Source organism: Prionailurus bengalensis, chromosome D3 (assembly GCF_016509475.1).
Source record: "Prionailurus bengalensis isolate Pbe53 chromosome D3, Fcat_Pben_1.1_paternal_pri, whole genome shotgun sequence".
NCBI lineage: Eukaryota > Metazoa > Chordata > Mammalia > Carnivora > Felidae > Prionailurus > Prionailurus bengalensis.
Window position 1 is genome coordinate 68,694,317 of NC_057356.1, and position 17,723 is coordinate 68,712,039.

The window sequence follows — 17,723 nt, forward strand, 5'->3', positions numbered from 1 at the left end:
GAAAACACTTTGGTCCCTGCATATTCGACCACCCTGTACAAAATCACCACTAGGGGCCTCCTACATGGGGCCGGCATCTCAGAAATGGGCTTGACCATCAGACTGAAAATTTAAAAGCAAGAGTTGCATCTGCAAAAGTCCACAGGAGTTCTAAAGGGAAAGTCAAGCTCCAGGGCTTTGAAGATAGCCCACCTGCCCTGTGGCTGTCAAGACATTAAATACTATCTCTCCAGACATCTGTGTCTGGTGCCCCCCCCCCCCCCGGGGGCAAAGCCAGTGCAAGGCTGGTCACCTCTGCTCCACACAGCACTCCCAGGTACTATACCAGGGTCTGGATTATAACTGTACCTCCTAAGGTTACTGCTTATTATCTTACAATTGGGGGCCGGGGGGGGAGGGGGTGATGGAGCCCGAGGAGACAGACCTCTGTTTATCCACAAGCTTTGTTTTATCTCAACTCTCAACAGACCACACAACCAAAGCAGAGGCAAAAGCCGATGACAGAAAAGCTCTTGCCAACCCGGCGTGCTCAGACAATCACCTCAGGGGCCCATCCCTGCACCTCTACCGCGTCTCACAACACCTACGGCCCGGCTCCGAGCCCAAGCTCCTTCTGTCCTGTAGAAATTGCCTGAGAAGCCGCCCTCTGTCTGTACTCCAGACAGAGCCAAATCCCGTGCAAGAAAGAGCCTCCACCTCGCTGACCCCAAAAGCCCTCCAGACAAACCACTGCATGCTGCTCTTCGTTCCGGCTCTGACAGCCCCAAAACTGCAGAGGCTGGCACATAGTAGGTGCTCACTAAATAATCACTATATGAATGAGCCGGAGACAGGCTGGCTTCTCCCAGAACAGGTGGTCCACCCAGCCTGACACCTGCCAGAGGGAGGTACGAGGGAACCTGGCTGGGAGGGGAGCATGCCTTCCAGGCAGGGGTCAGCCAGAAAGGCCCAGGCCGTGTCCCAGTTCCCAGGGGAGACGGGCAGAGAGAAGCCCCTGTCCTCACCTACTTCCCAGCCAGCTGCGGCAGATCCGGAGGTGTTTCCAAGCCAGGCGCCGGCCCGGCACCCTCTGTGGGCACACCACCTGCCCACAGCATTCTGCCTTGGCGTCCTGCTCTGTTTGGACAAGTTACCCTCACCAAGTGTTCAACAATGCTCTTACACACCCCAGGGCTCTTGTTGTGTTATGAAAACAAAACGATGCACGCTAAGGAAAAAAGGCTGGGGTGGGGGACCGGAGTGAGTGGGGAGCAAGCAAGCCACACACAAATCTCTTTCCGACCTCCAGTCTAAAGAGGGCCCCTTAGCAGCATGGGTCAGGGCACTAGCCCCTGTCACCAGAACGATGAATGACATCGTCCAAGAGGGGACTCAGAAACCCAGAGATGAGTAAATGGAAACTGCTTTTACACCCAGGACACCTACTTCTCCACACCACATGAGGCTGTGGCAAGCCCTCTTTCTGGGGGAAGCTTCTGGGTGACTGGGTGCAGTCCCCCCAGGGCAGAGCAGAGCTGTACCAGGAGAGCTCTGAAGCCTGTTTCTCTCCACTCCTCACTAGCACCCAGGAAACAGATAGTCTCAGAAGGTAAGGAATTCCTGGGGGCTGCTGGGGTGGACACAGGACTGGCCTCGAGTCAGCCTTGACTTCTAATCTGCCCCAGGCCAGGCACCCGCGTTAGGGGAAGGCAACGCTGGGGTGGAACACTGCGGGCACGGACGAATTCTTACCCACCCCCTACCAAAAAGAGGTTTTTTTTCTTTTGCAAGTTAAAACGGAGCTAATGACCCTGGGTGGGGCTCAGTGTCGAGGACCTCGAGCAGCCAAACCAAAATTCGCTTCCAGCCAAGAGCTGCTTGGCCTCACCATTTGGGGAAGGAAGCTGAAAAAAATCATGAAAGATTCTTTAGTGAACCAGGAAATAAGGCTGCAGTTAACATTTCAACTGAAGGTGACCCTTCTGGTAAAATATTTTTTTAAATAATAAAAATAACATAAAGTTCTCAAACAGCCTCTTTCTTAAACAAAATGGCCTAAAAGTTCTCGTGGGAGTGGAAAGGAAGAAGGGGGGAGAAACCCACCCCCACCCCGCAAGAAAAAAAAAAAGGAAAAAAAAAAAGGCTGGCCTCATCTTAGCCGCTACCTTTCATGAACAACTTTTTTCTGGAGTTCTTCTTATAGAAGGAAAGATGCAATTTCCTGTCTTATTCCCAGTATTTCCTGTTCGCTTACAAGGTGAAAGTTATCACTCTGTTTTAAATGACGGTCCTCAACTCCACAGAAAGTGCCTTTTTCCATCTGGGGTCCCCATTCCCAACACAGAATCTCCCCACCTCAGGATATAAACACTACCACGTCCTACACCTTTAAACGATTGGCTCAATTAAAACGGTTCGATCTCTCGGTGGCAGACAGGATCTCCGATGGTAGCTTCCCCGCCCCAGATCCCCAAGGACACCCCACGGGGAGACGGGGAAGGGGCTGGGAGCAGCCCGGCGTGTTTGCGTAGAGCTGCCGCTGACAAAGTGAGTGTTGCTTTCTTGGTGTGTTAGCCACTAAATTGAGAACTGTGCCTCAGCAGTTAATAATATCTTCCCGCTGAAAATAGCCCAGAGAGGAAGCCTCTCTGTGACAGTAGGCACACAGCCAGCCTCTGGGCTAGCCATTCAATACTGAGCGAGGAAGATGGTAGGACCAGTGGTGACCTCCCAGCGGCCGCGGCGCACAGGATCCTTTCCCGAGTCTCCTGCAAAGGGAGGGCTCCGGGGAAGTCACCTGCCCACCTCTGCAGCCCTATAACCTCAGTGGGGAGGTCACATGGACCAGGGGCCTTGGGAGTAGAGCCGGGGAAAGGGTCTGGATCGCGGGGGAGGGGCAAGGGGTCAGGAGGCCCGGGACTTTGAGGGACAGCCCCTGCGTCACCCTCGGTCTCCAATCCCTGGGCTGGCGAGGGTGCAGGGAACCGGGCTGGGTAGACCAGGGGAAAATGGCATCTGGGGCAGAGCGGGAAGAAGTGCACTTACTTCCCCTGCAGAAAGGTCAGGCTCGGAAAGAACCACAGGGAACTTTCCTGCCTCTCATTTCTGCAACCCGCATGGAAAAGGGAAGGTCAAAAAAAAAAAAAAAAAAAAATCAACACAGAGATGCGCCCGCTTCTCCCTGCTTCTTCAGGTAATAAGAATCAGAGAGACAGGCTCCCAGCCCATCAAAGGCCCCCCCCCCTACCCCCAACCCAGGAGACCTCAGAAGTCCTTTGGCAACACGACTGTCTGTCAACGGTGGATCCCAGGCACCAAACACAAGTCTCTCCACTTTTAGTCTCTGCAATCCCCGCTCTTGATTATCTAAAATATATTTAAAAGCCACCACAGGTCACTACTTTTAAAAACTGTGGTAAAATACACATAACATAAAATTTGCCATTAGTGACACTGAGTGCATTCACAGAGCTGTGTGTAACCATCACCACTATCTAGTTCCAGAACACTGTTATCACCCCAAAAGGAAACTCTGTCCCACGGGTCGCTTTTACAAGGTCATTAACAACAGCAAAGTCAACTGGAGGAAGGTGCAAAGTTAATGCACCCTGTCAAGTTCTTACAATGCAGCAAAAATCTTATTTGAGAAGAGGCTCATTGAGCCAGACACTCAAATTCTTCACTACGGGAGCAGACAGGGAATCACAGAAAACCTGCCCGGCCACCAAGAGAAGCCGCCAGAGATGCCCCACGGGGACACAGACCCCTCCTTCCCCTTCCATGAGGGGTTCCTCGACTTGTCGGCACACTGCCATCACCCGGGGAGCTTCAAAACATACCGATCCTGGGTCCCCACCCGCGGGGACTGTGATTCAGAAGATCCCAGGGTCTCCTGATGTTGGAGGCACATCTATCTGGCACTCTCACCCTGGGCCTTGTTTTCTCTCGCCAGGGCTGCTCGCACCTGCTTTGAAGTTGCCACCGCAGCGAAGGCAATCACAGCACTGGCGGGACCGATATTTTGGTGTAGTAACAGCAACAATAAAGATGCAGAGGAAGTCAAACTTGAGCCTGACTTTGGCATGTCTTCCTTGTTCACTGCCCTACTGGCTCGGAGCTTGCCAGCGAGGTCCTATAGGTCTAGAAGGCCACCAGGCTACAGCCCGGCTAAGGGAAGGTCCAAGGCGAACGGTGAGATTTAATGTGCTGGACTTTACCCAGAAGCGACTCCGGACAGAACCCGGCCCTTACCTGGCCCCCTGCCCCTTTGCTGGGAGGCCCTGTTCTGCCTCAGTGACAGGATGCATGAGGCGGAAGCCCGTCCAGTCTGGCCAGGAGAGCAGCCCAGATTTGCTCCGGAGACTTTAAATGCTGTCTCCCTGCATTTAACCCCTGCCTGACTACCTCATTCTTTCCAGGACAAACAAAGGGGGTTTCATCAGTGAGCCCTGATCCAGGGCCGGGAGCATGACCTCGAGCATTGCAAAAACCTGAGCTGCTGTCCAGGACCGGTCCTTCACTGGGGAGTAGGTGTGCAGCAGGTGAGCCGACAGAGGCCCGAGTCATTACACTGGCATTTAGGGAGATATGGGCTGAGTCCCTAGAGATCCAGACTGTCTGGATCTGGGGTGTAAGGGAGTGGGCAGGTAAGGAAGCTCATTCACAGTCACATGTGCTGGTCCATCTGACTCCCCCAAACATTAGAGACCTCAGCAAAAACCACAAGCTGCTCGTTCCCAGGCGGAGGAAGGAGACACAAAAACACAGCAACAGCCACCCGGGTCCCAAATTCCCAGTGTCCCATCGCCACTCCAAGCCAGACAATAAGGACTTGTTCACAGGTATCTGATGAACAAGATGAAGCAAACTTTCCTAAGCTCCTTGCTTTGAGCCTAAATTTACTACTTGGATGGAGCCGGAACCACATTTTCTGATTAGAGAGATATTTTTGAAGACTCTTGTCTCTCTGAGGCAATCCAAGACGCCTGCAGGGACCAAAGAGAAGGAAGAGACAAGTTCCAGGAGTGGCCGCTGACCTCCCGTCACCCAGAAGTGGCAACCAGAAGCTAAACAAAGGAGAGCCTGCAAAGGAGTTGGCCTCCCTTAGGCTGGTGGGACGGCGTCTCTCCAATAAGCATGACTCTACGCAGCCAAGAGTTGGGGCTCCCTCAACTCCCCCCAACAAGCCCCGCGAGACACGTCAGTACCTAGGTCACCACTGCCTCCCAGCTCCTTCCTTGAAATCCACGGTGGCGTCTCTCTTGAAGTTTAAAGAGGTACAAAGTGTTGGCCTCCAATCCGCGTCCCAACCCAAGGAAGCACTGACGGCGGAGGCCCAGCCAGCTCCAGACATTAATACATACAGGAGGAGGCTGAAGGATGGGTCTACGGCTGAACAACCCAGAATCTGCAGGCGAGACGGTGCTCCTCCATCCTGCCCAAACCAGGACAGCAGACGAGCTAAACGAGAGAGCCCCACCGGGGACTCCAGATGGAGGCTGCAAACATGGCGGCTTGTAGCACATGCTTTTGATCACCAGGGAGACGGTGAAAGCTCCAGGAGCAAATCCTTCCCGCTCCCACCACCACTGAGCCGAAGGAAGAAGCTTCCCCTCAACAGCAGACCTCTCCAAAGGTGGGTCTTCCTGGGCCAGGACACAGACACTCCAGCAGCAAGGGCTTATTCTGGAGATGCACGCCTTTGAAAAGGCACTGTCCGCCCAGAGCTTAACTAAGCGCTGCCAGATCCCAGTTCAGACCCAATGCACCAACACTCCGCCCCCGACCCCCAGAGTGCATACCCTGCCGTCCGCCTACCCCTTGGCCCATCCCACAGCCTGCCTGCGGGCACCTGCCTGCTCGTGTGTTCTGTGCACGGGATCGGCTATCTGTACGTCTGCAGCACACGCGTGCGCACACACGCACACACAAAACCATGCACCGAGCAATCCATCTGTCTCAGAGAGCCGGCTGTCAGAAATGAAAGTACAATCTCCTGGAACCGAGTCACAGCCTTCTAAAAATGTGCCGTTTTTCCCAGACTGAGGAAACTTGCAGGGGTGGGGTATGTTTCCCTGCAAGTCCCGGAGGCCTGGGCCTGTCGCCTCCCCGGCCAGACCCAAGCTGCAAGGCTGGAACTTCAAGTGCAGCCAGCGGGCCTGCTCCCAGGGCTCCCACCCGCCCACTCCCCTTCCTCGCACGAGAGGGAAGGGCCAGCCTTGGAGTCACCCCGGCAGTTCAGGAGGGGAATGCCTTTGAGCACACCCCCACCCCCACCTCCGAGGCACCACATTTTCACATTTGGCTGTTTTTTCTTTCCCTTCTTCCCTTGCCAAGAGAATCAAGCCCTGGCTCCCGCTCCCGACCTTCCTCCCACCCTAAACTGAGCCCCATTCATTAAGCCCGCTCTCAGCCAGGGCAGGACAGGAAGGAAAACAGCACACAGGGCCTGTGAAAGAGACACTCAGAGAGGTTATTTCAAGGGGGAGGAGGGGGCAAATCCTTGTGGGCGCGTTCACCGCTCCCCACCTTGATGCCCAGTGCCCCCCCCCTTCCTGAAGCAGGCTCCCACCTTCCAGCCTCTGCTAACCCCTTCCCCCACGCAGCCCTGTCCCACTCGGCTACATCTCCACAGCCCCCACCAGCCTCACCCTCCAAGGTGGACACACCCAAGCCAACCCCCCCATGGAAAGATCAACTTGGGAAGGACGAGGTCTGGGCTCTCTCCATCTGCAAAACCCTCGTCCTGGACCCGGGCCATTAAACCATCTTTTCGGGGGCACTCTCGCCACAAAGGGTGTAGCCCTGGGTTTCTCTGTGCCCATCGCCTCCCCTGACACCCCCCAAACCACTGGGCGCCAACCCAAAACTCAAGTTCCTTCAATTTCCCCCCACAGCACATTATTAATAAGCTGTTCCAACTCCGAACGGAAAGAAGAAAGAGCTCAAACTTTGAAGCCTTGGGAATTAGTAAATTAAGAGCTAAAATTCAAAACAAATGCTCTTTCATGTGGAGGCCCCCTGGTCTTTTTCTTTTTTGCAGTTTTGTTAAACCATTCGATCCCTTCAGAGACAACCACTCCTCCTCCCAAGCAGCGCCTCAGTAATCTAAATGGTTGCAATTACCTTGGGGGGGCGGGGAGAGCAGTTAATAATTGTTTTACTCACCGCCCCCCTCCCCCCCCCCCCCCCCCCCGGCCCGGTTTCTTTCTAGGACTGGAATGGCTTTGGGAACAGAAAGCCCACCTAACTCAGATAGGGCTGCACGGGGCCGAGGAAGGAGATGCTCGGCTTGGTGTCGTCATTTCCTCCAGCAGACAAGACAGACAAGATGTTATCAATAAGACAACCCTTCCGAAAAGCCCCCTTTCAAAAGCTACCACTTCCCTTGCTTATTTCATGTGGTTCAAAAGGGCTGGGGCTCCTCCCTGCACATTCAGGATTTAAAAAATAAACCCATCGAACAACATCCTGAATGTGTTGTTTTGCCCAGACCCTCTCCTCTTCTTGGCCTTCTTTCTTTCAGGAACTTTCTCAGCCTTAGAAAGCAGAAAAGACGCAGTTCACCCGTTCCAGCATGTTCTCCCTCCTCCACCGCCGCAGTCCCCCCGCCCCTCCCCACACACGATGCCCCCGCCCCTCGCCAGGTCCCTCTTCTTCCTGCCCACTTCTCATTAGGAGCTTTGTGTAAACAATACCCTCTGCGGCAGATAAGTCAAGAGTATATATTGCCCTGAAATAAAAACAAACAAGGGTCTTCCTAAAGGCGTCCTCAGCAAGCTCCGTTCCTGGACAGGAGAGCCTGGGAGGGGCTGGCCAGGATGAGCATGACCATGGCCTTAGAGGTAGCATCCAGCCAATAAGAGGTCACCTCACAAAAGAGGGCACACCACAGCAGCCCCCCCAGACGGTTCCATCTGAGCCGCCATGCTCCTCTGCCAACGTCCCAGAGGCAAGCAACGACAAATGCACGGAACCCTGGAATTTCTCCCCTGCCCCTACCCCCCCCCCCCCCCAACAACCGGGTGACTCTCCCTCTTGCTTTAGCTGGCTCTTGGAAAATCCAGAGACGGCACACTGGGTGGGAAAATCAGGTAGAAATAGGATGTCTTTTGAAAAAGAGAAAAATGCTTCCTACTTACGTTGCTAATGAGCTCCTACAAGTTTATGACTCTCTTCTCATGCCCCTCAGGGGCAGTGATGCTCAGGCTACCTCCCTCATTCCCATAACCCTCCAGCACTGGCATTCCAGACCTTCCCTCCCGGGTAGCACTGCCAAGTCTCTACTGTCCTCAGTGCTTCCATCCTGTGGCTCCCGTCTCCGGATACGCGCTACGGAATCCTGTACTAAAGCTAGACTGGGAATTAAAACCTGCACAGAAGCATCAAGGACATCTGCGTTGAACTCCCACCCTACGCCTGGGATCTGTCTTCAACGGGTTCCCAAAAGGTGGATCGATCCCCTTTCAAGGCACTCCATGCACTAAGGGCAAGTGCAAGAAAGAGCTTAAGCTTAAACCCATGAACTAATGCCAAAGTCACCGAGCGGAAGCCCCCAGAGCCAGTAGCTGCTTTAACAATAACCATGAAACACAGCATCATGCCAGTCCCCGGCTGGCCCCCACTTCCTCAACAGAGCAGGCCCAGGGTCCTGATGCGTAAGGGACTGCAGAATGGCGAGCTCAAGGGCCAGAGTTGCCACGGATGCATCCAGTTCAAGCACATAAAAGTGAGAATTAATTCCAGACCAGCCGGGGTGGCAGAAGGCCACCCCGATTCCTCTCTGTCTCCGGTCATTTCAAGAGGTCTTGAAACTGCCAGGGAAATAAGAGAAAATGTCTCACCTGAAAGCCCCCCAGGGGCCAGATAATTCGTTCCCCCTGTTTCAGCGGAGGAAGGCACAGCATCTGGACAGTCTGCTGTGGATGTGAAAAGGAGAGAAATAAATACACAAACAAATAAATAAAAACACCAAGATTAATTTTTAAGCACATTCTAAACAGCATTAAAGAGAAACCACACATTCCAAACAGCTGACTCCCCACCGCGATGCTGATTATTAATGGTCTGCTCAGGCTTCGCTGCCCATCAGAAGACAGACCACAGCACCTTGTCACCGGTCTGGGCTCTGGGCAGCCAGTTAATCATTAGTCAAGTCAGGCTCGATCGCAGACTGGCTGGAATTTCTCTTTTATTGCAAGTCCCCCATTGAGGAAACCAGGTAGTTCCCAAGGTCAAAGGAAGCCTGGGCTCTGCTCTCAACCCCCAAGGTGAAGCCTTCCTGTAGATCCAGGGGCCTCTCTGCCACTCCCATAGATCAGTGTCTCCCTCATCTTGTTAGACTTCCCAGTTCTTCAGGACTTTCTCAAGACTGCCCTTGGGCTGAAGGGACTTTTTTCTCTTTTAACTAATGTATCAGAAGTATAATGAGGCATACAAATCTCAAGGACAACCCCATGGTGGGCGCCTGGGTGACTCGGCCGGTTAAGCGTCCGGCACTAGATCTCGGCTCAGCTCGTGGTCTCGAGATTGATGGCATCGATCCCAGGGTCGGGCTCTGCCCTGGCAGCACAGAGCCTGCTTGGGATTCTCTCTCTCTGTCTCTGTCTGTCTGTCTGTCTCTCTCTCTCTCCCCCTCTCTCTGCCCCTTCCCTGCTGGTGCTCTGTCTCCCTCTCAAAATAAATAAACATGAAAAAAATTTTTGAATTAAAATAAAAAGAACCCAATGAATCTGACTCATGTACAAATCTGTATAAAGCCACCGGCACATCAGGACCGAGAACAAGGCTCCCAGCTGAAGGGGAAATGTTCAACCTCCTTCTAGGCCTGGTCCAAACTCCTCTCTGGAAACCTTCCCGGGCAGCCCCAGACCTGCAAGGCTCCCTTGCCCTTGGTTCCTATAAAATTTGTCTGGCATCCAGCACTTGGAATTCCCTTCTGCCGACTTTGCTCATCTTTTACCTTCAGATCCTGTAAGCCCTAACCAGCCTATAAGCTTCTCTTCAATGTCTCTGTCACCCTCAGGTGCTTAGCACGGTGACCTAAACGCTAACGAGGCTAATGACAATTCTAGCTGAGAAACAGACTCCACAACCTCCCTCCGAGCAATTAAACCAAAACCTAATGCCCACGGAACACAACTAATTAGCCCCATGCAACAAAAGTACACAAGACCCTGAAAGCTCATCATGCATCACTGCCAAGGCCAAACTGAGGGCCATAGTGAGAGGCAGGCTCCGGAAAGGGGCTTCGCGGCTCCACCGCAAGCACACTGGGTTAGATGGTTCAATTCCCGTCCCCCAACCACCCCAGGTCACCAGCAGGACGAACCTGGGGTGTGTTCTACCAGTTTCCCATTGGAACCACTTGGCCACGCTGGCAAACAGGAAGCCAATGGAAAGAGAAGCCCGGAGGCAAGTAAGCCCATTTGGAGTCCTTTATTTAGTAGCCCAGCAGCAGCCTTCATTCCCCAATAAAAGGGGGGGGGGAGGGACTGAGCATGGCCTACCCAGGGCCCCCAAACCACGTCTGGATTTCTGCTGCCTACCCCTCCAACTCTGAGATTCTCTTTCTAATCCCAGAACCTTCCGTCTCCCGCATTCTCTCTCAGGCTGGAAGAACAACTTTTCAAGAATTCTCAACAGGGGCGTGGGGGGCTGGGGAGCAGAGGGGAGGAGTGGGGGCCATATGCAGAGCAAGAGAGAAAAGACTGTGTGCGTAATCTCATTTTATCAGGATAAAGTGTAATTCCCAACAGGAATATACAGTTTTACAGGAGACACTTAATCAAATGGAAAACAATAGGGGAGCAGAAAATGGAAGCTGCTTGTTAAATGGTGTATACCCTGCACTTTTTAAACTACTTGGATGGCCTTCACCATGTTCGAGAGATAGGTTTTACCTACCCACAAGCGGAAGACACCCCCACATTAAACAGGAGGACGTATCCACGGCCACTGCCCCCTGCCTTCCTCCGGCTTTGGCTGGCTGAATCCCAGGGGCAAAGTGGGTTTCAAAGGAAGAGCCTGGCATCTCAGGGCAGAGCTGGGACCACATTCAAGGTGTCAGCCTGTCTCAGATCAAAGGTAAGCCAGCTCCGGCAACCACAAGCGTTTTTATGAAATGGTGCTCTGCCCTTCTGCAGAGCCTTTGATCTCAAGAGGGATTTACAAACATTAATTAGGCCTCCCCGCCACCTCTGTGAAGTATTAAAGTATACCTGTTGGACCCGCACCTTGGTAAACTGAGGCGTCACTGACTAGCCCAGGGGGCCACCCAGTGAGCTGGGCCGTGAGCAAGAGTTGAGCGCTCATCCAGCCCATCCCACAGCTCTCCCTCCCCAGGGGCCCAAGTCCTCACTCTTCCCTGCAGGTAGTTAGGCCCAGACAGCCTCAGCATCCAGACTGGCCTCCTCAAGCTACTGCAGGGCTTGTAAAGGTCAAAGAGGCCACACCCCCAGCCCTCACCCAGAGACAGAGGTCCAAAGCCAATGTCTCAGCCTCTGCCTGTGTCCCCAGCTCTCCAGGGCCCAGGATGCACACACTCTAGGCTCTAGCCCATTCCTGGCTCTTATCCACCGTTAAACATTACCAAGCACCCAGTAAGTGCTGGGTTCTCTGGGAGAAAAAGACAGTCCTTGAAGACGCAAGCCTGGGGACCAGCCAAGGAATGAGCTGTACAAGGAGCACAAGGTGAAGGGGCTGGGGATTCTATTCCTCTCACCAAGAGAATGGTTCCAGGAGAGCTCAGATATTCTCGTCAACATAGTTCTGAGCTTCCCAAGAGCCACCGGGGCCCAAGGAGCCCCAGCCCCGCTCCCCCAACCACACGCTCAATGTCCCAGCTCTGCCCCAATCCACAGCTCCCATGAACCCTGGTTAGAGCACAATCCACTGCATGGGAATCATCCACATTTTCAGGCAGGCACATCATTAGGCCTGTAGAATGAATGAACGAACCAATAAACGAGCAAATGAATGAATCATCTAACTCTTAACTCTTTGATCAACTAGATTTACAGAGGCCCAGAAAAACTAGGAGACGGTGAGTTAAGAGGTAAAAGCAGGCCTAGATCCCAGACTTCTCAACTACCCTTTGGAGGCTTGATCTACCAAATGGGTGCTGGTCACCTGGGACCCTGGCCTAAGCAAATACAGTGTCCCCAGCAACATCCTCAACTCCAGCCATTCTGGGAAGTCTTGCACACCATCAGATGCAGAGGACACAGGGAGCAGGGCCCACATAGCAACCCCTCGGCATCCCCCCACCCCCCGCAACATAAGTTCTACTTTCGAACAGCATGTTCCTATCCCTCGCGGGAGAGGAAGGAGCCTTCTTGACTTCAGATAGTCACAAGTCACAGCCACCTTGCCCTTTGGTTCAGGTATGTCTAACCCTTCCCGGAAGATCCTACTGGTCTGGGACCGCCTAGCACCCAGGTCCCTTCCCCAGTTCCCTTCCCACCACCTCTTCCCAAGCTGGAGACTTCACAGAAGGGATTCCCTCCGTTGTGTAGCCAGTTAAGATTTTAACAGCTGTCCATTATAAAACCTGGCTCCTGGTTCTCACCTAGTCACCCCAGACCAAAACTTCAACCTGGGGCTCACACACTCAAGAAAGCAAGCAGCTGATCTGAATTTCCCAGCCAAGTACTCTCCTCCCATGTACAAGGTGAAGACGAAAAGCAGGGGCAGCATCCCATCTGTGTGTGTGACCTCAACGGCCCTGGCCCTGGCCACAGCAGCCGGCAAAACCGGCCCCAGACCTGTCCCTAGCCCCACGGTTCCCAGACCTGGCTGCCCTCCAGCAAGTCGGGACAGTTCCTTCCACAGGGGCATGGCCTGTACCACCTCACGTCCTTCCACGACAGGGCCTTTTTTCATTCCCTTTCTTGTTTGGTTTTAAACAAAACGTTTTGGGTGAGTAACCAGCTGTTTGAGTTTCCGATTGGCAGGTTAATCACTTCCTATTGGCTGATCTGGAAAACTTTTTCTCCCCCTTGGAAATGGCACATTCCTGTCTTTGTGGCTTCTCTGTTTACACACATTTTGCTACCTAATGTCAACACTTGCTAATGAATAAATATATCACTCCACTCACTGCAAATGAGGTCCTGGCCTGGCAGAAGGACCGCCTGAATCCTGCGAACAGATTTATCCTGATATCTCTGCAGGAAACCCGGGAGAATTGTGGCCCTTCTGTTCTACAGTTTTAGGAGGTTTCTGGGAGCATTTATTCACCCCTAGCAATCTTTACTCCTGGGGCCAAGGTGACTGGTCTCTCTCTCTTGCAAGGAATCCCTCCAGATTGGAAGGCTACAGAAGGAGAAACAAAAACGGGGCAGGCGGGGATGGCCCCTTACAGAGCAAACCTCATGAAAGAATTCTGGGTCCTGATGCCAAAAGCCCAGTCAAGTTACATTCTTTGAGAAAACAGAGCTTGGGAATTTCAGTTAACGTTTGTTACAAATACAGAGAGCCGGTTATCTCCTCATTAATGACCATTTATCTGGTGTTTTGTAAATCGAAAGCAAAATATCACATGCTTTGCAGGCCACTTATTAGACAGGCACCGGGCAGGCAGCAACGCCTCCCGACTTCAGGGAGCGGCGGAGTCCCGGGGGGGCTGGCTGCAGAACATGGGCTTTGGTTACACCGTTCATTAAAGTATTTAATTTATGACAACGCCCCAGCAAAACTTTTAATTAGTGGGGGGAAAGGCCCAACAGCCAAAACTCATGAGGCGGAAGGACTTGTGAATTCCAAGACAGAAATGGGGCCCAACCCTTCACTTCTCCTTCTCCCAGAACCTTGGCAAAAGAAAGATGTCACAAGGGTTGCATTTTTCAGGCATCAGTATACAGGCCTGAAGACCGAGGTTAACAATCCGTACTCCTCAGCTAGGGCATCTCCCGCTGCTTTAAGAAGGCGCTCTGGGACAGTGGGGCCCATCCCTGGAGGCACTCCCAAAGCCCCGTTCTGCTGACCCCTGTGCCCCGTGGCACTGTTACCTCCACAGGATGAGCCCCTGCACTGCCAGCTAGAAGCTGAATACAGACAACCGCAACAGGGCTGGTGCCAGTCTCAAATGGGCTTTTGCTCTGGCCCTGGGCCATCTAGGGACAAAGCAACAGGCAGGCAGAGTTATGCTAAAAACCTGCATGGTCCCGAGCTCGAATTCTGAGAAAACGCGGGCCAGAGCTGACTAGCAGGTGTCAGAAGCACAGAACACCCAGCAGGATGCTGTTGCCTTTACTTCTCAGATTTTCTAAGCTCCTACTTCAAACCAAGACCTGCTCTGCCCCTTTGAAACGGGCTTCCCTCTGTCATCAAATTATCCACTCTTCTCACTGATTTTCTGGCACTCACAAAACTCTCCGAATTCTCCCATCAACCTGTCCTATTTGGCTCTCAAGACACTTCTTCGTGGATCAAATTCCACATGTTAAAGCTGAGCCAATTTGGTTACAGAGTGAAAATACACAAAAAAAGAACAAAAACATCTTTGCAAAAAAGAAAATCATAGTAGATAGATAGATCTACACACACACACACACACACACACACACTCCAGCCACAACAAAAACAGAAAAATCCACCAAATTTCCAACAGAGGAAACCCAGAACCACCTCGGGGCAAGCCCAGCGCCTCCCCAAAGCCGCTGCCTAGACATAAAAATCCGCGTTCTAGAGGCTCCATTTCTAACTTGAGATAGGAAGGGTATTTTTAAAATCATCTACTCACCAGTTGGTTTGAGAAAATCCATCGGGTATCTGGAGTAAGGAGGAGGGGGAGACTCTGGAATTAAAAAAGTAAGAGAAAATAAAGGCCGAGCCATGAGAAAGAGAGATAGAAACTTATGATAACAGAGACATTCTTTTAGCCCAACTGTTTGTCTTAGCTGTGGGGGTTGGAGGCAGGGCCGCGAGGCGGTGATTGCCTTGATATTTAGCTGTCAGATAAACAAAAGAGGCCGCCTGGCGCCAGCCTCGGCGCTCAGCTCCTCCACGTCTGCAGCCGCCGCCGCCGCCGCCGCCGCCGCGCTCCGCCGGCCCGGCTGGAAACCACCGGCTCGGGCCGCGCACTTCACAGTTCACGGGGCGGGGAGCGACAAAGCCCCCTCCCCGCCCCCGCCCCCCAGGGGTGCAATTCACCCCGCCCGCACCGCTGCACGCCCGCGCAGAAACTCGGGGATCCCCATTCCCAGCCCACCCGGGAGACGCGCCCCAAGTGCGCTGGTGAACTTGGGAGGATCTGTGGGCGCCCGAGGTACATCCCCCGCTGTGCACAGAGACGTGGAGAAACGGGAAGCAACAGAGGAGGCTGGGAGGAAAAAGACAGGGAGGCTGGGGTCTCAGAGGCGAAGCCCAGGCCCTGGCGCAATAAAAGGGCAGCAAAGGCACAGAGGCGCTGGGGGCAGACCATCCTAGAGTCCACTGCGTGCTTTACTGAAAGAAAGGAAAAAGTTGGGGACACCCAACTTCTGATCGCTTGCTCTTTTCCATCCTGGCTGGCTGGCTTGAGAGCGGGTATCCAGTCCTGCCTCCCATCCTAACCTTCTTTGCCCCAAGACCCCAGAGCTGCGGGGCCGGGGAGTATCCGACCTGACTGTCCTTATTTACTAAAGGAGCAGAGACTTTCCAGCCTCTACAACTCGCTTCTCCCAACCTTCCTCGGCGGGCCTGGCCCGAATCCAACTCGGCCACACACCTCAGTGCTTTTCCGGGTGCAGGGGAGGCGTGACCCCCACTTCTCTCTGCACCGCCTAGCTGCTGTGGAAATAAAGGCATTTAAATTTTGAGCCGCGTGTCTGTGGAGTGCGTGCACAAGCTGTGCCCACAGCCCACCTCGGGGCAGCAGAGGAGGAAAAACTGGAAGGGAACCCCCAGGGAATGCCCTTGCAGATTCCCCTTGTCCTTTCTCTACTTTTGTCCCTAAAGGCTCTTCCCAGGAGGGGATGTACACCCTCCCCCCCTCCGGAGAGGTGGCGGCTGCACACACATACACACACAGCCCGGGAGAGTGGGGGTTCTTCTACCACTTGCGCGCCAGGGGGAGGAGGCAAGAGGGTGGGCGCAGAATAACTTCTTACCTAGTTCGCAGAGTCGGCTAAGGTGATGGGGGTTGCAGCACACCAGCTCGGGGTTGATCTTCCCGTAAGATTCACAGCAACACAGCCTCTTGACTTCCGAGGAATGCCTGAGATCCGGCCACCTGAACACTTTGCACAGCAGGAGGGGGAGCGAGTAGGACGAGGGCGGCTGCGCGGGCTGCGAGCCGGCGGGCGCCCCCAGGCCCAGCCTGCAGTCCAGGCGACCGGGCAGCAGGAGGCACGCGGTGCGCGTACCGCCGCGGGACTCCACGGCCTGGAGCAGCAGCTCCAACTGCCGTTCCTTCAGTTTCTTGAGCACCGAGTGCGTGAGCGCCTTCAGATCCGCCTCGGCGCCCCCGGCCGCGCCGGCGCCCGTGGCTGGGGGGTGGGGATGGTGGTGACCTTTGGCACCTCTGACCGCCTTGCCCAGGCAGCAGCCAGCCCTGCCCGCGCCGCCGCCACCGGCCCCATGCGCCCGGCCGTCCGTCGCCCCTTCTCCCCGCAGCTCGCCTCCTCCTCCGCCTCCCCCCGCGCCCTCCTCCTCGTCCTCGCCGCCGGGCGCACGGCTCCTCCAGAGACGCCGGACGAGCGCAGATCGTTTGGTCCTGAACATGCGGGGCGAGGAGGCAAGGAGAAAAGTCGTTTGCCGGCTAAGGAGCGAACATGACCTCCGCACACCATGAAGAAGTCGGGCGCCGAGTTGGGGCAGCAGGCGCAGGCGACAGCAGCAGCAGCAGGGGCCCGGGCAGGAGCGGCGGCGGCCCGAGGGGCGCTCCGTGGCATGCGCCAGTCTCCCGGAGGCCGGGGCGCGCGCGGGGGCCCGGGGGCGCCCGCCGGGGCTCGGGGGCCTGCGCTCTGGCTGCCCCACCCCGCGCGGCCCGCGCCGAGCGCGGCTCTCGGGCCCCGGCGCACCCCGGAGGAACGCGGCCGCCGCTTCCCTGGGGGCGGCGAAGCCTGCCCCGGTCGGCGCCTCCCAAAAAAGAGGCCCCCCCGCAGCGGCTCCCGAGTGTCGGGCTCGCCAGCCTCGGCTTCCTACATGGAAGATCCGCGGGGGCAAAAAACGAAAAGGCTTTCGGCTGGGCTGCTGGAGGGAGGAAAAAGCCTCTCTCCCCCTTGCTAAGCAACTTAATTTGGGGGTGGGGAGAAACAGGCAATTAAAAAAAAAAAAAAAAGCAGGCACGCGATTTATTTTTTTCCTCTATATCCTTAGTAACCGGATCTCCTCGAATTCCGTGCACACGAAGACTCGGAGGAGGGGGCCGAGTGGACTTCACCCCACATGAGATGTCTGGCGAAATGAGAAGGCTCTCAAAAAAATCTAAGAACCAAATATGCAAAGCCCAAAATGAAAAACACCACCTCCTCGCACCCCCGGAGGTCTGGGGGCGTCCGGCTGGAGCTGGGGTTTAAAAAAAGAAAATGTTTACAAAGTAGAACAAGACGTTTGAGGGGTGGAAAAAAAAAAACGTATCCACGAGTTACATCCCCTTTTTTCCTTGCAGAGCCCCGCTGGTCTTCCTTTCCTTTTCTTCTGCCAAGGGAAAAAAAAAAATCGTATATTTTTTTAATCCACAGAAAGCTCTGGCTAGGCTGCTTCAATCCTCGGCATCTGCGTGTTTGGGGGGAGTCTGGTCTTTCCTCCTGCGCTCCCGG

General features: G+C 54.4%; 1 protein-coding gene across 2 annotated transcripts in view; it reads right to left on the reverse strand.

Moving 5' to 3' along the window:
- Window positions 1–16,892, reverse strand: part of SMAD7 (SMAD family member 7) — a 29,864-nt gene extending 12,972 nt beyond the window's left edge. Inside the window, exons 1-3 of one of the 2 annotated variants that reach the window (XM_043558773.1) lie at window positions 16,071–16,892; window positions 14,723–14,776; window positions 8,823–8,894 (exon numbers count right to left, since the gene is read on the reverse strand). In XM_043558773.1, coding sequence (XP_043414708.1) covers window positions 8,823–8,894; window positions 14,723–14,776; window positions 16,071–16,683 — 739 coding nt within the window. In that variant the 5' untranslated portion in view covers window positions 16,684–16,892. Of the gene's footprint in view, window positions 1–8,822; window positions 8,898–14,722; window positions 14,777–16,070 lie in introns of both variants that reach the window. The other variant, XM_043558772.1, reaches the window with a different exon arrangement.
- Between the last annotated feature and the right edge of the window lie 831 nt (window positions 16,893–17,723).